Here is a 22,453-nt window from a genome sequence, read left to right on the forward strand (position 1 = left end):
GGCAACAATATATATCAATAATATAGGACAATAATTCATGGAATATATTTTTCGTTACAAGAGTCAATGCAAATTTGCGGCATGCACAATGTAATAATAAATGTAATAATAAAAGTTCTTTCTGCGAGCTTTGAGTCAGACACTCACCAATGATGATATTGATGATGTCCTGTTGCATCCAACCAGATCCACCAATGTCCGCCCATGTCCGCTGCCGCTCTCCATGTCGCGCAACATCCATCTTGCAACTCGTCCCACGGTGATCGCTATACTTTCATCACACTTCCGCGACGCAGTCGATACGTGGTATTAGAACGGCGATATTTACATCAATTAACGAACGTTTTACCCGCCATCGGTGGAAACTTTTTGCGTGCTGCGAAACGGACTCTATAAACTCGATCGGCGAGGAGTAAGAACCGTGTGAAAATTTATTGACTCGTCCAACGGATTTTTACGGTGCTTTTCGCGATTGCGTCTGAAAAGTCGCGAAAATGTGGGATTATCGATATCTACGAGTGAAATATTCGCGACGCGAATGCACGCGAGGAAAGATTAGACAATCAGAAACCGGTCCCCCTTAGGGAGCGCAAAGAGAGAGGAGCGGGGCAAAGTTTTCACGCATTACAGCTCTGTCACGACGAAACTTACGTTCGCGATACTTTGGCGAAATGAGAATTTAAGTTTTCTTTGTTAGCAACGCGAGTAAAAACGCGTATATTGATAACCGCGGTCGCGATATTCAAAGGCACGCGAGCGAGGATACCTCAAGCTCGGCGTGCGCTGGCGCAATTTCTACGCGCATTATACGCTACTCGAGACAATAGGGATTGTGATGAATGGACAATATTGCCAAATAATTCTACAGCCTGTTTTGCAAATGAAAAAAAGTAGCTAACGATATCGGCATTTAGGTATGAATATATTTTATACGGACAATTGAATATTGTCAAATAATTAAATCGTTAAGTAATTCTGCGGCCCGCTTGAAAAATAAAAATAAAGCAGCTGATGTCGGTGTCGCGTTTGTACATATGAATATTCTCTTATTCAGATGACTGAACATCAAAAGAGAATCATTCAGTATTTTAAATCTTGTATGTAATGCAGGCTATCGATCAAGTAATCCCCTGATTGTTTCGAGCAATGTATTTTATTCAACGTCACAAATACACACATGCAAGTATCTATTTGCAATTCGCATTGACTCGAACGATATTTTTTAGTCCCACATCCGTCATGCAGAATTTTGTTTCTCTTTTCATTTTGACTCACCGAAACGACTTGCAGTCAGAGCCGGCCACGTTCCGCTTCAATTCTGTAACAAAAAATTCACATTCGCTCATCAGATTTGTACTAACGAGTGCGGGCGCGTAAAAGAGTAGTTTACCCTCTGCTATCGTAATTCAAGTCGAGCCGGAAATTATATCCCAGCTCTAGATCGCCAAAGGTCAAACAGAGGACTATAGTAAACTTGTAAACTTACCTTCAAGCCGACTCTGCTTAGCCCGAACCGGATCCTCCGGTGCGGCATTCGCGTCCGCTAGAATGCTGTTGCTTTCCGCAACAACTGAAACAGAAAAATAATTTTCTCGGTTGATAACCTGCGGTAGAGAGAGAATATCTTTGATCGGGACGAATCGAAAATACGGAAATATTTTGATACGGAATTTTTATCTTTACATTTGTGTTCCAACATTGAAAATTTAAATGAGACTTGAAGCTTTCAAGAGAGCTGATGAGGAACAAGTTGCAAAGGCAAAGATCGTAAAGGGTTGAACACAGATGTGTAGGAAACTTGTAAACTTTACCTTCCGGCCGACCCTGCTGTGCCCGAACCGGATCCTCCGGTACAGCATCTGCATCTGCCGGATTGTTGTTGCTTTCCATAACAACTGAAACAGAAAAGTAGTTTTCCCAGTTAATAATTTGCGGTAGAGAGAAAATATCTTTGATTGGGACGAATCGAAAATACGGAAATATTTTGATATGAGATTTTTATCTTTATACTTTTGTTCCAACATTGAAAATTTAAATGAGACATGAAGCTTTCAAGAGAGCTGATGAGGAACAAGTTGCAAAGGCAAAGATTGTAAAGAGTTCAACACAGATATATAGGAAACTTGTAAACTTTACCTTCCGGCCGACCCTGCTGTGCCCGAACCGGATCCTCCGGTGCGGCATCCGCGTCCGCTGGACTTGCTTCCCGCAACGTCTGGAACAAAAATTTAGCGTTCTTGGTTGGTAAAGCTGCGGTAGAGAAAGAATGTTTGGTCGGGATGAGTGGAGAATATTCACTACGGTTTTTTTTCTTTATTGACATTGAAAGTCTAGATAAGACTTGGAGCTCTTGAAAGAGCTGACGAAAAAAAGATGACAACAAGAAGCGGAGACAACAGTTGTGTGCTCTCGAAAATACTCTTTTACGAATGGACACTTAAATTTAGATCCCGTAACGAGAGTAAACTTGAAAGAAGCGCTGACCGAAAACAAAAATGGTCGCAGTCTAAGAAGCGATATGACGTTGAATAATATTCTACACAAGACCGGTATATTCATACAGTTCGTAATTATTCAGAATGTTTAATTGAGAACATAATGAATTAGAGATCCGCGTTGATGGACCGTTATCCGTCTCTGGCTGAATCAATATATCTCTTGTATACAACAACGCAATAAATAGATAGACAGAGATTGACGAGAGTAATTGCATATTCATAAAGTCATGATTACTCGGATTAGTCGGATAATGACGGATTGTGAATGCCGAGCGCGAAATTCCGACTTCTTATTCCCGGAAAATTCGTCAAACGTCCACTCTCGTTATCAGAGACCTCCCACATGAGAAATGATTCCACATACCTGAAAACGTGACGTATCGGGGCCGGCGTCCTGCTTCCCGGCTGCTGGAGTCCTCCGGATTTCACTCACTCACGCTTCTGATGCTGATACTCGCGATTCGATCGTGCGGTTAATCAACGCGACGCCGACGCGATGCCGATTGAGTATCTCGAGGACCGACGAGATACATTTCTTTGAATTACAGACGGAAGTGACGAGCACGTCGCGCACGGCTGCTGTTGATGGAATGAGATCGAATACACGAGGTGCGCGAGTATTATAATACGAAGGGCAAAAAGTGTCGTCGCTCGCGAGCCGATCAACAGAATCGGCTCGCGATGTAAACATTGCGGGCCTCGGCGGCCCGCCATTGAGGCAAGAGAGACTTGCCCTTGGGCGTCTTTTCTCTTTCTTTTCTCGAAGGTTCCGGAACGACAAGGAGAATGCGAGGAGGCCTTTCAACTGTACGCGACATTGATTTACCATTTATTGATTACTGAAAATAAGGAAAATTATTCTGTCGAAGCATCGAACACTTGTTAACTTTATGTTAATTAAAGAGGAATGTGTACGATTAGAAAATGTGTTAGCAACTAATTGTACAGTGTGTCAAAGTTGTTGCGACGCCGTTTTCGGAGAATAATTAAAGGTCATGGTAGCGTTAAAGAGTAGAATTTCATCCCATGCGAATTTTGTCTCGTTCTTATTAAATGTTAGATTATCCGCTGCGGACAATAAAACTCTTCTACTTTTCATCTAATATTCAATGATGGTGAATAACATTTAATTGCATTCGTTTGGCTCTTTTTGTTTCGAAAATAAAAAAGATATATACCAGGGTGAGATTTCACCCACGACAACATCAACATGATTTTCTTTGATGCTTTTTTTAAAAGTTCAGATATTTCGTCGACTCGCGGGATATTTATAATGCAACACGGATATAAGCCGTCTGAAAGTGGATGTAGCACGGACTTCCACCATATGCAGATTTTACCACCGAGACCTGAGAGTGGATGTAGCATCGTAGTTCCTCTCTCAAAATGGATGCAGATGGCGTCTTTTCCCAGTGCGGAAAGTCGGTGTCGCAGAAAATGCCGTATTGGCCGCTTTCAGGTTTTTCTCTGGTATTATGCGTTATGCAGAAGTCTGTGGAGAGTGGCGTTGGAGCGGTACACGCCCAGAGCCATCTATTGAATTGAATTGAATTGAATTGCAGAAGTCTGTGCTCTGGCCCTACCAGTCAAAACGCAGTATTTTCATCTAGCAAGTAATTCAGCAACGAAAACAAGCACCGTGTGCCGTTGGCTTTATATCCAATGTTTCATCCATTAAGCCCTTTGCACAATGCCAGGCAACAGGCAATAAGAAAATAAAAATAGACCAATCACGATAGATTATTCTTGTAATAGTCGATTGTGATTGGTCTATTTTTATTCTTATTGCTTGTTGCCTGGCATTGTGCAAGGGGCCTTACTGCTCTCGGTCAGAGTCTTTTGTTCGCCTCCGTGGTGGTTGGACGTGGTTCTTGTGACTACGCATCTTTTTTTGATCGTGGGGACTGCGTACGCGCTGTTCCTGGTTTTCTTTTTACATCATACTACTGGGAAATGGCGTATGGACATTGATGTATGCAGTCCATATAACGAATAACTAGTCTCGATCATATCTAACGAGATGTATAACCTTCTACTCTATCTAATCTTTCTGAGGTGATCACATGTAGGAAGATGAAAACATTTCAAACGAAGAGAATGTATATCAAGTTTTGGAAGGAAAGACGACCAAATTTTTACTGCTTCTATTTAAACTTTTTTAATCTTTTATTTAATACTCATTAATTAGGTATTCTGCACAATGGATATGCAGGATTTTTGTCACAAGTTGCCCAAAGTGGTATGTATTTTTGTGTTTATTCATATTTTTGTTTGTTATGTATAATCAATAAATGTAAAAGATTAATGAAAAGGATAAAACTACTTACATTTATCTTATAAAAATTACTGTTCTCTCTTATTAAACTCTGTAACTTTGTATCTTAATGCAAATTTAACTAACAGTTTTCTTTTATCTAGGAATTACATGCTCATTTGAACGGATCATTAAGTTTGGACACTCTACAAAAATTATACAAAATGCAACAGTCAGACGACCAGATCTCTACATGTGATCAAACATTTATGAATATCAGGAATTTATCATCCTTGAGCGAGTAATAAGAAAGAATATTTTCTTCTTACCTCATAAGACACTTTAAAGATGCTTAAAAGGAAGAGAAAGAGATATTTATTAGTAATACATGGTGAACATATATTATATATTTAATCTTTTTGTTTCAGATGTTTTAAAGTATTTGAAGTAGCACATGCATTAACAATTACACCACAAGCTGTATTTGTCGCTACTTGTGATGTAATAAGAGACTTCTATGAAGATAATGTTATCTATTTGGAATTGAGGAGCACTCCTCGTGCTGTAGAGGGGTCAATGACAAAAGAAGATTATCTGGAAGCTATGATAAAAGCTATAGGGTAAGAATACTTAGATGTTCTACAATACTAATTAAATCTTGTTTTATTCTTGTCCATTTTAATATATCTTGCAGGACATCCAAATCTGAATGTCCTCGGATCCTTGTGAAATTATTAGTATCGATCAATCGAAAGTATGGTTATGAATCTGCAAAAGAAAATGTAAATTTCGCGATACAATTTATGAAAAAATATCCAGAATATGTTATCGGTCTAGATCTTAGTGGCGATCCAACAGTGGAAGGTTCCTTTGTAGAATTATTAGTGATAGCTAAGAAAGCAGGCCTTAAAATTGCAGCTCATTGTGCAGAGGTACATATTGACTTTTTCATAGATAATATGTTAAGTAGAAATAATATTTTGGGATACTTATATAATGTGTATGCAGATACCAGATGAGAAAGAAACAATAGATATCTTAAAACTTAAACCTGATCGATTGGGACATTGTACTTGTATTCATCCTAGTTTGCAAGGTTCCGAACAATTGTTTGATATGTTACTTCAATCAAAAATTCCTGTTGGTAAGGGATTCTTCATAGGAATACATTATGATAATAAGATTATTTTCGATTTTTTTTTTATTATTCTAAATGAAAAGCAATAAGTTTTGGAAACTATGGATAAATATTTTAGCGAATATCAGCTGTCTATATTTATATTATTGCACTTTCCTCTATTTCTAGAATTATGCTTGACATCAAACATTAAATGTAAAACAGTATCATCGTACGCGGTTCATCATTTTAAATATTTGTACAAAGCTGGACATCCTATAACTATTGGAGTGAGTATATGAAAAATATTTCAAGATATATCATTGAAAATATGGTGAGTGGAAAACATTACTATAAGGAATTTTGTTTCTTTAGACTGACGACAAAGGTGTTTTTGACACATGTCTGTCAAATGAATTCCAAATATTGAGCTCTGTCTTTAATGTCGGGAGAGAACAACTAAAGGAATTGTCTGTATTATCTGTACAATACAGCTTTGCAAGTACGGAAGAGAAGGAAAAATTAACATCGATTATCAAGAATTTTTTGATTAATATTTGAAACTAAATAAATTGATGTAATCGTATGATATATTCACGATTAGTATTACGATTAGTACAGTCTTCATGTATTTGCTTATTCATAATTCTATTACAATAAAGCAGGCCTGTTCAAGTTTCACGAGCCTATACGCGTCGTGTCTTTTGCCGAAAATGAAACAAAAAAAAAAAGCTAAGACGGTCCCGCGCTTTATGTGCACATATGTATGGTACACAGATCTTCCCGCAGTATAGTGCAGGAAACGAGGCGGTGGCCATTACCTCGATTACACCTTGACAGGCCTGTACTAGCTTTATGAAATTACGTTCTACATTAAGAAATAAAAAATTCAATCTCTTACAGTTTATACTTAACCGTTAAACTGATATATACATATATACACATATATGTATATGTATATACATATACATACATACATGTATTATATATATGTACACATAATACGTTAAGATTTACACATTAAAATACGCTATTAAATCGCATGATCGAGAATAAGCAGTCAGGTTGGACACTCTGTGAAAGTACTGTTGCTTTTGTCTAGTTTTTTGCGATTCCCAATAACATAAAATTATTCAGAATTGTAATCAGGTGTTAAAAACGACAGTTGTTAATAACATTCAACATACCTACTCAAGGTATGTCACATTTAATTGTTTAAAATACTGGTTGTTAAATATCCTAAATTTCATCTTTTTATTTATTAATTTCGTAAGATAAACATGGAGAGTAGTCCATTACACAAAAGTAACTTTTGTTATAAATGAATATCAAATTTGGTAAAAGAACAAAAAAAAGAAGAAAAGCTCTTGCGTTCTCGATACATGCAAAATAAAAATTTGATTCTTTTGATTAAGTTAAATTATTGTATCTTTTCGCGTATTACATGTATTTATACGCGTGCGCGTTAAAAGCAGGACGTAATAACAATTATACTAATAGTTATACTAACTTCTTATTAATTTTATAATAATGAATGATAGCTCATGATTATGTATAACGATCAATTTGTATGGGTGTTATTTGTATAATTCATATATAAATACAATTGACGCCGTAATAATCATAATTGATATTATTACGAATATCATTCATAATTTAATAATTAATAACATTATCTTTCGCATATTTTAATGTGAATGACATGTGAATAATTAATATTTTTAATGTTAATAAGAAGTTAGTCCTACTTTATATATAACAGTCTTTTATTATGTCTATATAATAATAAATGACATATCTGGTGGTAAAATTAGAAACAGATTATAACGGCAAATACTGAAATGCGAAATCTGCCGTTTTATCGGAACAAAAGTATTTATTCTGACAATATATACAAATTATATACATACATATGTGAATTGAAAGGAAAGGAAAACGTTAACGAAAATTTAATGAAATCTTATAGATTATGACGCGGCAGACTGGCGGCACTGGATGTCTGTTAAATACGCATCCAGAATGTATTCCTATTTTATTGAATCTATTTTATTGTATTTCGAATTATTACGAGGGTATGACAATGCGCATAATGTATAAATTATGTCAATATCTATACGCCTCTCACTATATGTATATATGTGGGGTATAGCATGCAGGTGCAGGTGCATGTATGTATATATGTATATATTTATCATATATATATATACATAAAAAAAACAAATACTTATATATATGCTTTTATTATATACTATATATATATATATATATATATATCACGTGAATGCTCATCATGTTCAAAAGAATCGAGTGTTCAGTAAACGATCAGTAATCTGGACTTAAATGTTGTATAAACAAGTTAAAGCAGATCCTGCTCAACATCTATCATATCTTAGCAACCAAAGTTAGAGCAATTGTTAAAATAGATGAATGATGATCTATTTACTATACATGACTCGAGTCCATTGAACATAACTTCTCTTCCAATTTATCTAGTATCACATTATATTTCATTTTACAGTATGTACATACAAATCATCCCCCGTAAAACCGAACCGTTTTCTTTGCTTTCTGGCCAAACTAGCAATAATGTTATTTCTCGCAGACAGAAACTTACTAAAGTTAAAAAGATCAGTCGTATACGTAATAAGGGAGTTTCTTGCGTCTGAGGTAAAAATAAAAAACAAGTTAAAACCTAACAATATCGTGGGCGTAGTCAAGATCGAATTCTATTGTCTTGTTATTCTTTTTAACTATAAATTTCTATCTGCAAGATGACATTATCAACGGTAGATTTTTTAAGCCATAGGAGATGAATATGACTCCGTACGACGCCTTTGATGATGTGCCTTTGATTTGCGCGACGTTATTTCGCGTCGTACGGAGATTTCTTGCTGTGCGACGCTCTTCACGGAGTGTTCTCGGGCGTCGCTCTCTGTGATGGCGATTCGTTGCCGTCTCGAGGTAACAGAATTCCCTCGTAGACGATACCGCCAAAAGTTGCGCAAATTGACAGAGAACCAGCGCCGTTTCCTGAAAAAGTAATAAAAAGGAGACAATTAGTTCTCTCATTACGGTGAAATACAAATTTTGTATACTCTATATTTTTCTATTATTTAAGTATTATAGAACAAAGTAGCGTGTTTTACGAATGTTATTACAGCGGTATACCAGTTTATATACACACACATATATATATATATATTTTGAACAAATTTCTTCGATTTATATAGATTAATACAATTCCTTACATCGACTAAACGCTCAAATATGAGATTAGATTTAAAATTCTGTTTTATAACAACTCTTATAAAATCAATGGTTGTAACACTCATGTTTATAAATGGACAATATGTTCGAATAGAATAAAGAGAAATGTTTCTAATTCATTCAATTTCACGTAATATAATGAAAATAGTGTGACTGGAGTGTAAGTGTCGCATAGTTAACTGATACCTCTGCGCGATAGACGAAAATATATTCCATTCTGAGCAATTGTCACCGCGGGCTGCGCGTTAGTAAATAAGTTAAGCGAGCAAGGTAAATATCCTGCTGTTTTCTCTGCTATTTCATGTGATACAAGCAAGGCGCGCAGTGCATTTTTCAACAAACGTTTTTAAAACAACGGAGACTATTATAGACCCATTGCTTACTTCGTGTGGATTGGCAGTTGATCGTGATGAAGTTATTAGGCATATTATCCTCGTCCTGTGTTCTCGCTACAGAGGAATGGCTCGGCATTCCTGACATGTGCTGTTGGTGCCTACCCATCATGATGGTATTGCCAGGCAGGGATGGCGGGCTTTGTATGGCAGGAGAACGTCCCGGCGATCTGCGGACATGAAAACCGATGTAAGACAAGCGTGGCTCGCGAACAAAAGAGAGATCCTGCGTATCTACTCACCGAACCAGGTCTAAAGCTTGCGGTTCCGGACTGCGGGATCTTCGTAACGGCGAGCGCTGTCGTCGCATCGGAGAACGGGGTCTTGGAATCGGCGAACGGACTCTCACCGGGGACCGCGGCGCTTGATTCCGCGGCGGCGAGGAGGTCAACTGCCGAGACCTGCCTGCATACATACTATTGTATAGCGTCCATGAGGACTTTATTACCTCCATAGCGTTGGATCCGTTGTTGTCCCGCGGTGGCGATGACGCCCCCGGAGACCCATTACCGATGCATGCATTTTGCCGATGCATTGACGGCGATGGTGTACCCGCGTCTTCCTTTGTCGGTAAATTGAACAGCTTAAAATATTCGAGCATGACGTCGGTCGAAGGTGCCAAGCCATGTAATGGACTTTGAACTGGAAAGATACGAACCAGATTGGCGTGATCCTCAACCACGTGATCATTGTGTGTGTCTAACTGACTCGCACGTATCACCGGGCAATTGCGAGCGATTGCTAGGTGAATACCGAGTTTCACAGTTTTCGGCACTTACGCGAAGCCAGAAAGAAATATTATCGTCGTCGTCGTCGTCATCATCATCATCATCATCATCATCATCATCATCATCATCATAATCATCATCATTATCAACATCATCATCATCGCCGTCATCGTTATCATTGCTACCGTGTGATCCATACTGTTCTTTTTGCAACGAGATCGAAATCAAAATTTATCTAACCGTCAACAACAAGTATATAAAAATAAAAACAGCAGATCTCTCGTTAAATGTATGTTAAATATACATCAAATATATGTATTCTCTTTAACATAAAGTACCAATATTATTAATTACCTTGTAGTAATAGTCGAGGATCATCAAGACATTAAAGAAACCGAACAACACTAACGTGAATTGGTGCGCATATGTATGTGTGTACTCTTTGTATGTCTCTGTCTCATGTGTGTATGTAAACAAGAGGTGACTAATATTTGATGTTACATATACATATATATATATATATATATATATATATATATATATACACACGCCAATCTCATCTCTCCAAATCAGTGGTCAAACGGCACATCTGTGGCGTGTTAAATTAACATAGCGACGTCTCGCTCATATTGGCTGCGCTCCATCGACCGATGTCATTGAATACTGCATATTTGTTGAACATTTTGTATGGGTGTGACACTTCAGTTGATCGAGGACCAATTTACTGCGGACGACGTCGCGCATTACGCGCGACAAGGGCGTGAGATTCGATAACGTTGCGGACCCACAAGCATGCATGCGGCAATCGAGCAAATCGGGAGAGTCTCCACCGGGGACTTGTCTGTGAACGTTCGTTACATTTTGGAAACTCAAGTGCGCACAATGAATTCGGTGTATCTGAATACATTAAATCACATACAGTAAATCGAGCGCGTGAAACGTAAGTGTGTGTGTGTGTGTGTGTATGTGTGTGTGCGAAACCGCGCGAAGGATGGTGCTTCCCGATGTTATCAACATATTATTATTCGCGCGATAACAGTCTGAAGAACAATCTGATCAACGTTTGCCGAGCGATCGACGACGACGACGACGACGACGACGACGACGACGACGACGACGACGACGAATGCGACGATCGAAACGCGACCACGTTTTATCCGGATCGTCGTGGACCATGGGGCGGCGAGAAAGTGGAAAGAGAGAAGAAGAAAAGGGTAGGGAAATAGGAATGCTCGTTAGCGAGAGTCATCCGTTAACGCCTGTCTTCCGGAGAATCGTACAATCAATTACGCCTCCTTCGCTCTCGCATCATCATCTCTGGGGAGGCCCGAAGCAGCACTAACTACCGATTTAAAATAAACCCGCGCGCGCTCCGCTCCCCCTTCCCTCTCGTTCTTTCTTTCTCTCTCTCTCTCCCTCTCTCCCTCTCTCTCTCTCTCTCTCTCTCTCTCTCTCTCTCTCTCTCTCACTTTCCCTCACTTCCTTTTCCCGCTTTTTTGTGCGCGCGTTTTTGTACTTCTCTTTTTGTTTTTATCCCTTTCCCGTATCCTAACATCCTTTTATCTCTACGCTCTCTTTTTTTCGGACTCCTCTCTATCTATCTTAATTGCCCCGTGGAGGTTTCGGCGCATCTACCTCTGTTTTACATAACGTTGCAAGACACCGGTATGACCTGGCCTTAAACTCGAAAGAATTTTTCGCTTGAAAAAAGAAAACATACTACAGTACCTAGAGAGCATTTTATGTTAGTGCAACTTTGTAAACAATAACGCTGAAGAGGTAACCTATCGTTTTGCCACTGTTCGTGCGGAATTTCTTCTTCTTAACGCGAGGGGACTGTAGAAATGATGAAATTCCACCTGCGTGCCGCGATCCGTGTATCACGATGTGTAACTTTTAAGCGTTATCGATCACCGTTACATCAGTCTCCACTTAGAAAGTCTGTTCTCCGCGAAAGAATAAGGTGCACGAGCGCAAGCGTGTGCGACGTGTTCGATGCGGACCCTTCGCGTGCATTCTGCGTATTTTTGCTCGTCTACACACGATTGATTGTCTGTACAAGTAGTCGAAAATACACTCACTGGGATTGCCACCCTGGCTAAGTGGATTCCCCTGGGGCGGCAGGTGAATATGCGACAGCGGGTTGTGGCCGGAGCTCCCGTTCAGCTGCATACTGTGATGCTGATGTCCACCCGCAGCTATCAGAGGAAGCGTGATTTGCGGTGCCGCCAATGCCAGCGGATTCGCAATGTGCTGCGAACGAGGCATCGAGTTTTCGCTGGGTCCATTACCTGAATAAGTGCTGTAGCTGCTTCTACGGCCCTCGCGACGGTTCCCATCGATAGCCACTTGGAGCTCCTCCGGGGTTGACAAATGCTCCTTGGAGCATTCGTAGTCGTATAAGTATTTTCTGTATCTGCGAAAAAACAAGAGCACAGCTGCGCGTTAAGACAAGAATGAAATTGGCGGGATAATTATTTTATATCGCATGTGCGTGAATTCCGCGTGTGATATCGCTTCGGTGAAGCTTCTACCGAAAGTTTCTGGAGGTAGAGACTTATAGGTAAAGGTAGAAGAAGTTAACACTAGGACTACCGACATGTTTTGTCTCCTACGACTGCCATAGCGGTCATCATTTTGACCGCTGCTCTAAAATATATGTTATTATAACACATCACAAAAAATTGTTTGATTAATACGAATGTATTGCTTCAGAAATAAATTGTTTCTATCTTGGGCGCATCAAAGTTACAAAAGCAGAATTTTTATCATTTCGAAAGCTAAGTCGCGGAAAAATAAAACACAGATGACATTTGTATAAATTTTTCGTCCTACTGGGCCCTTATTGCATTAACGTTTTCAACGCAAATTATGTATATTTTTCTTTATTCGTGATATTTCTTATACATTTATCGCAACTAAATTTACTGCAAACATGACATTCGTCAAAGGCTTTGTTTGCATTACATCTAGCAGCTCGGCCGGATGAGGCGACTTTTCTGAATTTCATGAAATTGGAAGATGTCACAAGCTTTTCGCTGTCGACCATCTTCCTCTCGAACACCGTCGGTTGATTCGAGACATTTCAGAAAAATAACAGTTATCTTTTGAGACATTGTCATAGTCTGAACTTCCTTCGAAATATATATACGCCAACGAGTGTTCATGTCCAGAACTTGTGCTTTCCTTCACGTCGATACAATTTTTACAATTCGTCCGACAAACCGCCGATAAAACGCAGTTCTTTTCAGTCCGATTCGTCTCTCTGCGTTCGCTTTCGACGAGTTCCTCGACTCGAACGGCTCTGGCACTACTCGGCGCCTCTCGCGTCTCTGGAACTCTCCTTCCTGCTTGCTAATTAAATTATCAAGCAGGAGAAGGGAAGCACGCGCGCGCGTCTTCGGCGCAAACCACCTTCGGATTACACACGCTGTACATTTTATTAAGCAAGAAGACGCGGCGCGATCGTTTCATCGAGATCTCCGAATCGTCTCCGAATCGTCGGTGGTTCCGCGCTTCCGACGGGAATTCCCATTCGCGCGGAAATCACGGCGATCGTAAATTGAAACCCCGTTTCCGAGAAGAGGCGGAGAACGAGAGAAACGACCGGGCCGCAATTTCAGTCAATCGACGGCGCCCTTAACGGATAAATTCTATCGCGGACGCATCTCGCCACGGCCGAGACTATATTTTCGTATCTCCGGCTCAATCTCGCGTATATCGCCGAGAGGAGAGATAGCCGGTTGCCGGAATGATGGATGCGCCTGCCGCGACGCGTCGCGTCGCGTCGCGTCGCGCGACGTTCTGTCGCACGTCACACGCACAAAGCGTCGTGCGGAGTTATTTTCACGAGCACCCCCTAGCATCGCGCCCGTGTAATTCATATTAGCCCGCACTACTTATAATGTGTCCCCGGTGTTCTTTCTCCCTCCCCCTCTGTCCCCCAGTCTAGCACTCTTCCTCTTTCTCCCTCCAGCCATCTGCCCTCGCGCTCGCATTTTCGTCCTTCCCCTTTCCCATTTTCTTCTCTCGTACTTCCTCCGAGACGACGTCTCTCCTTCACAACGTGGCCGGGATGCCTCGTCCCGTCGCCTCTCCGAATCCCGCGCGACGAATCTCTATTTAGAGACGTTCGCTCTTCTCTTCCGTTCCTTCCGAGACAGACGAGACACCGCGAACGGCAGATAAATCTTCGTCGCCACGCTGAATATGCTGCTCTCTCGGTATTATATAAACGAATATATATCGTGCCAACGGAAAGAGCGAGAGAGGGGGGAGGAGAGCGTTCCAGGTTGTCACAACCATCCTGCTGATGTGTCCTTCTCATGATCGCGACGGGGGCTGAGACGACAACGTCGGCTAAGACGATGCACCTGTATGTCACGCCTCTGACTTTGCCGTCGTCCCCGCTTGTGTTTCGTCTCTTTGCAGACGGTAGGCGTCCGCGGGAGTTTGCGAGATCTCCGGTCCCGCAATCCGGTTCGCAAATTCCGCGCGCGCTCGACTTTTACCGCCGGATATCGCACGGCCAGCTTGATGGCAAGGGTGTGTGTGTGCTGGAGTCCGCGAGGGATGTAGAATCCATAATCGCAAGGACGCCTCGAGTAGCGTCGAGGAATGATGAGAAATGGATGCTCGGCGATGTACATCCGACAGATTTGGCTGCTTTGAGCGCGAAGAATCGTGTCACTCTTACAGGATACAGACAGCTCGATCGACTGGACTTGAGCCCTCGGCTGAAGGGATTTAAAGGACCTTGACCGTTCACGTAGGAAAATGTATGCTGCTGTCGAGTAAACTTGTTTCAAGCGTTTCAGGCGAAGTTTATACACTCTCTGAACTTCAGTACTCCGAAAACAAGAATATTTAATTGGAAGGAAAATAATAAATCGAGACAGAACTTTGGTTTCCGCTTCCTAGAATACAAGTTTACAACGTTCTCGAGAAGAGAATCAATTTCTTCTCTCTGCAGCACGTGAAAATGAGCGTTTCTGAAATTCGCGTTGAACATACACTGTAAGAAATGATGTGTTTTAAATTTAACATATTTCACGTGTCTCAAATCATCCACTCTCATTTATGTGTTAATTTAACATACAGCAAATATGTTAAAAAATGACACGCGTAATACGTAAAAAATTAACACAAAACTTTAACATTTGAATGCCGTCAAGAATCATCACAGTTTGTGTTAAATTGACATATATACTCGTAATGAATGTTACTTCGACATTTGGGAAAAGTAACGATCTATGATTTAATGAAATGAAAATGTTAGATTGACATGATCTATGTGTTAAAAATCCACTCTTCACATACCAGAAATGTTAACATTATACATTTAACACAAGATAACTGTCATAATGAGGAAAGTAACACATTTTAGGTGTTGACTTCAACATACAAAATATGTCATAGCAAGAATTCATGCACTTACATACAAATTGTGTTATTTTAATACCTGGAAATGTCATTTTAACACTTGAAAATAGATAATCTTAATTTCACACAAAAAAGTCTCGGTAACGCAACAACGATATGTTAAATTAACACACGACTGTGTAGAAAATTTAACACAAAACTTTCTACACACAAATAATTTTAACAAAAGTACGAAATGTTTTTAACTGTGTATCTTAAAGCCATCGTCAAGAAAAGATTTCTCGCCAGAGAGATAACTACTGCTCAAGTAATCACCTTTCTTGCCACGCACTTTTGTCATCAACAACAATCATCGATCGATTCGGGGATCTCTCCCGGCCGAGGGGAGAGAAGGAGGAGGAGGGTGTGCGCAAAAGTCACGACGCCCTTAGTCATTGACGCAGATTTCACGCTCGGATGAGCCCGGCTAGACTTATTGTATGCGAATTACAGCGAGCGACCGGGGTCCCGGATGAGAAACTTCACGATCTACTTACTGAGTGCGCAGAGTAAACGCGGCGGAAGTGATGCTCGATGGCAGGCGGAGACCCTTGATGATTTCCTGCCAGAGCTTCTTGTTGATTACCTCGACGAGACCGCCTCGTTGGATCACCAGGTTGTACAGCTCGTATAGATCCAGCACGGACTTGGCCATAATGGGCAGGCGATTGATCGGTTGGCCTGTGGGTGAAAGAAGCTCATTAATTTTTTAATCGACGCCCATGGTGCGCGGCGCAGTCTGAACAGTCTGAATGCCCCGGCGGATCGACCTTATCAGGAGAGCCGTTCAATTTTCGTGGAAATTCATTACGCGGAGATTCTACTTTTTCCCCGTGGCAATGTAGTCGTGACTCTCTCTCTCTCTCTCTCTCTCTCTCTCTCTCCCTCTCTCTCCCTCTCTCTCTCTCTCTCTCTCTCTCTCTCTCTCTCTCTCTCTCTCTCTCTCTCTCTCCCTCGTTACCCTTTTCGACACGGCTGCGATAGTAGTTGTTTCAGTCAACATTCGAGACGTTGACTGGCCGCTAGGCTCTAAGCTGTGTGGGGTACGTTGTCGACGTTGGCAGAACCGAATGAATAACACAGGCAAATGCACGCGCAGTTCTCGAGGAGTCAATCAATGGCGGATATATAGTGCGTGCAAGTGCGAGGGTAAGACGGTGCGGCACGATCCCTTATCCGTAGCGTGATCTCGGCCGGCCGGGGCGAATTTCGCGATCGTCTTGAGGTACGACTAGCGTAAAACCGCTGAATTTTACGAGGTTTGTCCAGGGGTAGCCTGGGGAGCGTGGGGCGTTAACAAGAGCAATAACGAATTCGCAGCGATCACGCGAGCGCGGCGCTGTCTTTTACGATCTCCTTTAGGGTGTATCGCGCCGGTGTATAACAAATAAAGAGAAAGAAAGAAGGGAAGTGCAGCGCATTAAGAGGCGGACGGAGGTACGGAGCGAAAAATTCGACGTCGGGGCACATCGACGTGGCCGTGTTGTTATCGCGGTATCGTATTGAAAATTATCGACCCGCACGGCCGCCGGCGCGTCTTTTTACGAGTTCTCGCACGAGTCGAGCGTCACGTTAAAGCAACGGTTGCCAAGATCGATCAATAGTTAAATTTGCATGTCTGTGGATTCCGACGAGGAATGCCGGCCCGGCGGCGGCGGCGGCGGCGGCGGCGGCGACGACGGGAGAATTTATGCGCACCGCAAATGAATTGTGGCTGCGCGAAAAAAGGTGGAGACGATAGACGCGGGAGAATCGCGGGGATACAACACGAGTAGTGCGTAACGCACGGTGATTGGCGTGTAACGCGCGGGGAATATATCCCTCCTCGTTGGGCAACAGCACACTCGAGCGGACAGGGAGAAATTGTTCGGTTAATTCGTACGCGTATCACACCGCCGCCGCCGCCGCCGCCGCCTACTATGGTAGCGGCGGTGAGCCGTCGAATTTTACGAGGTTGCCCGAGCCACGAGTTAACGGGGTGTTAACAAGAGCAGCAATACTCACGCGCGCGCGCGCGCGCGACTATCGTGCGCTTAAACTACGTAAACGTAAACGGGCCTTTACGAGCTTTCGAGTCGGCGTAATCTGAGGTTTAGAGTCGCGCATAAATACGCGTGCGAGCGAGCGAGCGAGCGAGCGAGAAGCGCGACGTGTCTCGAGTGAACGAACGATCCGTTGTGACATGACATGCCAAACACAGTCGCGCGCCGCGAACTCCTGCGTCCCGCGTCCCCGGGATTTCTCACACTCACACTCACGCGGATCCCTCGGACACTCGCACGTGTCCGCGACGAATATTTCTATCCTCGTCGTCCACCAATTGACCGTTACAGCCGGACACTAGCGGACGTGTTATCGTGTTACCGCGCGACACGCGCAATTTCTTATCCGTCGCGCGTTCGACTTCGCGCGACACTTCGGGATTACCCCCCCCTCCCCCTCCCCTGTCCCGCGAGAAACCCGACGACGGTGCGCCGCCGGTGTGGCCGCCGTTGCGCTTTCCGTGGGCCCGCTGAATTTTACGAGTTTGTCCAGAGGCTCGAGTTAACGGGGCGTTAACAAGGGCAATACTCGCGACTATCGCGCGTGCGGAGCCCGCTTTTGCGGCTCTTTACGAGCTCTCGAACGATTCCGTACGAGACGCCTCGGTGCGGGAATACGTTATATGCGCGCGCGAACATAGACGCAGGTACTGATACTCACGTGCGTACACACACACACACACACACACACACACACACACACACACACACACACACACACACACACACACACACACATACACCCACACCCACACACACGGTGTACAGCACACGGAGGAGATAGGGGCAATGAGGAGGAGAGAAGCGCGCGCGTTCACGGCGCGGCGCGGCGCGGCGCGGCGGTGCGCCGTATCGCAGGATCGTTTATCCGCCATCGAGGACGATGAAGGGGGCTGCCGCCATTCCTGCCGACGAGAGAGGAGGCAATAAAACTGCGCGGCTCGAGGTAGGGGAACCAGCAATTTCGGGCTATCGAGCGTGCTCCCTTCGGCTTTATTATTGGCCCTGCAATTATTGTTGATATACGCGCAACCTGGCAACCCGCGCTTAATGTTCCTATGTAGGGCGCGGCGATAAAGACTGCACAAAATGGCGACCGATCGTCCTTCCTTCCTTCCTTCGTCGTCTCATCCCTCGCGTCGATGTCGGGCGGGACCGCCATCCTCGGGAAAATCCTCGCAATCGATGGATGACGCGACGCGCTCTGTCGTCAGGGATCGTCATTCGCCCTCCGCGTCCGGAGCCGAAGTGCCTCGTGAGACTCTTCAGATGTACTTGACTGCACGCTCGAATTTCTTCCCACTTCACCCTCGCGAGATAAATCAAGCGGTTCCTTTCGTCGGGATGTATCACGATAATTACGGTGTACGTCCTCCGACAGCTGACGTGGATCGTAACATCGGAGGAATCGGATACGGGAATCGTCGAAGCGGAGGAAGAAACTCACTTCCGGAGGACTCGCCCTGGGTGACGCAAACCCACCCTCCCTCCCTCTCTCTCTCTCTCTCTCTCTCTCTCTCTCTCTCTCTCTCTCTCTCTCTCTCTCTCTCTCTCTCTCTCTCTCTCTCTCTCTCTGCGCGATACTCTTTTGATACGAGACTGACGATAGAGGCCGAGACGTTAATAACGGGAATGAATGTCGCGAAAGATAAAGAAGTAAGAAAAAGAGAGAAGAGAAGAGGAGAGAAAGAGCACGAGGGTAGCGAGAGAGAGAGAGAGAGAGAGAGAGCGAGAGAGAGAGAGAGAGAGAGAGAGAAAGAGTATAGAGAGAAAGAGCGACGCGGTGAGGAAGAAAGAGAAAGAGAAAGACAAAGACAGACAGAGAGAAGGAGGGCGGTGAGGAGGGGCAACGTTTCAGGATGCGATTACGACTTTTCTTGGTAGGGCGTCCAATCAGCAGTTATTTTTATAACGGCCGCCGTCGCGCCATGCCGCGCCATGCCGCGTCTCGTCCGAGTGGTAGTGGTGGCGAGAAGTAGTACCGCGAGGAGCAACAGTGGCCATCGCAGGCTGCCTTCAACGAGCCAAAGTAGCCATTCGCTCTGCCGTACAGGCGTTATGTACTATCGCGGCACATAATCCCGCGCGGCGCAGCGCGGCGCGGCGGCCGCGGAAACGGCGAGTGCGAGATTTTATGATAAAAGCAGCAGCACACGCGTCCGTCACACACACACACACACACACACATACACACGTCCGTCTGTCCGTGCGCAATCGGCCCGGTCGCCCGCGAACGAGGACGTCGGCAGGACGTCGACATCAGCGTGCGGCTCGCGGCGGAACGGTCGAACGATCGAACGATCGACGGACCGTGCGAAAAGGCAGACGAATCCACGGCGAGTCCTTGCTCCGAAGGATGAAAGTTTCAGCGGAAAGAGAGGCGGCGAAGGAGGCTTCAATTCATGTTGTGTTTAAGTACTGCCGCCATCTTTCCTAAAACCTTATTCTTATGAGGGAGAGACAAGGAGAAGAGGAGCAGGAGGAGGAGGAGGAGGAGGAGGAGGAGGAGGAGGAGGAGGAGGAGGAGGAGGAAGAGGAGGATGATCGGAGCGAGACCAGACGCGAGCTTAGTGCTATATTCGCCGGGTATATTCGCGCTCCGTGGAGGGGGTAATTGGCATACGAAACAAAATGTTGCATTTTATGGGTTATTGCGAGGGGCGGCCTATAGGCGCGGCGGGGTCGAGGGAGTGCCCGATCTAATAACGATCGGTTACGTCGGAGGCCTTTATTAACACACGCACGTACACACACACACGCACATACACACACACACACACACACACACACACACACACACACACGCGCGCGCGCGCACGCACGCGTCGTCCTGGCCGGCGCGGCGGACCGGCCCTGCGCGCTCACAGCTTAAAGGGCTTCCAGACGCGCGAAACGGCTTTTCCCAGAATCTCGCGTGACGGCCGGGGAATCTATCGAATAAACTGCTCTCTCTCCGTACGCCCACGGAATACATCGCGGAATACAAACACACTCGTACACGGCCGTGTCTACCACTGAGGAAGCTTCCTCCCTCGGCCCCGCTTCCACCGAAATCAGACTGATTCCCATGGCGGTAGCCGGGGAATCCGTTTCCTTTCTCGCGCATATTCTTTTCGCGCGACTCGCTGACAGTCGACGCGCCACTTTCGGCGCGCGCTTTACGAGCTAATTTGCGGCTTTGCGGTTCGCGCTGCCGCGCGAGAGACGCGTCGCGGTCTGTCTCCTCCTCAGCCGCGGCGGATCGTCACGCGTCGCCGATCGACGCGCCGGCGATCCGCTGTTGCGCGGATCCCGGACGGCGCGGAGAGGTGGCCGACGTCGTTCGCGAGAGGTCCCTCGTAATCGCGTGTGTCCGCCACCTCATTTGAGCGGAGAACGAGAGAGAAAGAGAGAAAGAGAGAGAGAGAGAGAAAGGGAGAATCGGGCTCCTTCGCGAGACGTTAAAGGTCGAGAAACGAAACGAGGAACCGGAGGAGGACTAAGGAGCACCCGAGGGAAGGAGAGGGGAAAGGGGAAGGGGGAGGGGAGGAGAGAGCGGCGGAACAGACGGGGAAGAGAGAAGAAACGACTTCTAGAGGCGAGAGAGTCTCGCGCGGGTTAACTTTGTTAGCGCTTGGCATTATCAGGCCGGCAAAAGAGATTGGCATTGCGAGGAATAGCTTGGGAGGGGGTGGAGTTTCATATGAAATACACGCGACATTTACTGCCTACACCGGCTGGGCCCCTGCAAAGACGCAAACGCATTATAAATAGATCTCCTCCCCGTTTACCCCTCGCCGCTCCCACCCGCCGCTCCTGCCCCTGCCCTACCCTTATCGTTCCTTCTCTCTCTCTCTCTCTCTCTCTCTCTCTCTCTCTCTCTCTCTCTCTCTCTCTCTCTCTCGCTCGCTCCCTTGTTTCCTCGCGCCCTTCTTTTTTTCTCCGCACATCACTCGTGTTCTCACTCCCAGCCCCTCCGAGAGCGCCCGAGAGAGCCACGAAGATTAAGAAAAGGCCCCGGGAGAGGAAAAGAGGGAGCCAACGGCACGGCCGCAGCCGCGGCGCGGCACGCTGCCGCGTAGAGAGACCGCTACACAATCTGGTTTATAATCTTGTTAGGATTTCGCGGAAATATTGGTGTAATTTACGATCCGTCTTAGCGAAGTTAACTGTCGGAGCGCGAGTACCGGCGATGGAACGACGAATGCCGTACGCAGAAGGGTTGCGCCAAATGGCCGCGCTTTTGTAGCAATGCTCATGCCTCCCCTCCCCCCTCCTATTTTTCATTCTGTCGCATTCTTTCCCCGTGTTTCTTCCCCTCCGGCCGTCTCTCACTCAACGTCGTGCATCCTCTTTCTCCAGCTCCTTCTTCCGTCGATTATCCGTCTCGTCGAAGAATATCCGCGAATGTCTACGTCCGTCGTGCAAGCCGGTTTTACATTCGCGGATCTCCGAGGACGACGTTCCTGTCGTTGACTCGTCGCGAGCCTACGCGACGTCGAAGGATACATGGTCGCCACCCAGCCTCTCGGAAGCAAACTCTGTTAACTCTCACAATCCGGAAAGCCATCATATAATGGCGCCGAGGGTCTCACATTCTTCATCAATTGACGTACATAAAGAAATTCCGATTTGAGGACCGAAACCCGCCCCCTTTCTTCGGCAAGATTCGGTAAGAAAATTTCGTAGAGGCGTCTAATTTTCTAGACACCATTCCCTTCCGGGGTGATCATAGAAAACAGTTAAGCGTCCCTA

The 22,453-nt window shown here is 44.7% G+C and overlaps 2 protein-coding genes across 8 annotated transcripts in view; one reads left to right on the forward strand and one right to left on the reverse strand.

The window, feature by feature from the left end:
• The first annotated feature begins 4,082 nt into the window (after window positions 1–4,082).
• Ada (adenosine deaminase-like protein) lies at window positions 4,083–6,639 on the forward strand. 3 transcript variants are annotated; one of them, XM_011145938.1, is made up of 8 exons: window positions 4,083–4,111; window positions 4,687–4,737; window positions 4,917–5,053; window positions 5,181–5,372; window positions 5,447–5,684; window positions 5,761–5,896; window positions 6,059–6,159; window positions 6,245–6,639. In XM_011145938.1, the coding sequence occupies exons 2-8, from the start codon at window positions 4,699–4,701 to the stop codon at window positions 6,428–6,430; spliced, it is 1,029 nt and encodes a 342-aa protein (XP_011144240.1). In that variant the 5' UTR covers window positions 4,083–4,111; window positions 4,687–4,698; the 3' UTR covers window positions 6,431–6,639. The 3 variants fall into 3 exon arrangements, with proteins under 3 accessions (XP_011144240.1, XP_011144230.1, XP_011144223.1); XM_011145928.2 differs by lacking the exon at window positions 4,083–4,111 and adding an exon at window positions 4,296–4,553; XM_011145921.2 differs by lacking the exon at window positions 4,083–4,111 and having other exon boundaries at window positions 4,296–4,737.
• Window positions 6,640–8,709: 2,070 nt separating this feature from the next.
• The window catches only part of retn (retained), a 155,763-nt gene continuing 142,019 nt past the window's right edge, over window positions 8,710–22,453 (reverse strand). For 3 of the 5 annotated variants that reach the window (XM_025302480.1, XM_011145882.3, XM_011145901.3), the window contains exons 5-9: window positions 16,175–16,358; window positions 12,338–12,672; window positions 9,771–10,170; window positions 9,520–9,698; window positions 8,710–8,899 (exon numbers count right to left, since the gene is read on the reverse strand). In XM_025302480.1, coding sequence (XP_025158265.1) covers window positions 8,775–8,899; window positions 9,520–9,698; window positions 9,771–10,170; window positions 12,338–12,672; window positions 16,175–16,358 — 1,223 coding nt within the window. In that variant the 3' untranslated portion in view covers window positions 8,710–8,774. Of the gene's footprint in view, window positions 8,900–9,519; window positions 9,699–9,770; window positions 10,171–10,810; window positions 11,098–12,337; window positions 12,673–16,174; window positions 16,359–22,453 lie in introns of those variants that run through there. The other 2 variants (XM_011145910.3, XM_019842673.2) reach the window with 2 other exon arrangements.

This window comes from Harpegnathos saltator, unplaced genomic scaffold, assembly GCF_003227715.2.
Source record: "Harpegnathos saltator strain DR-91 unplaced genomic scaffold, Hsal_v8.6 scaffold115, whole genome shotgun sequence".
Taxonomy (NCBI): domain Eukaryota; kingdom Metazoa; phylum Arthropoda; class Insecta; order Hymenoptera; family Formicidae; genus Harpegnathos; species Harpegnathos saltator.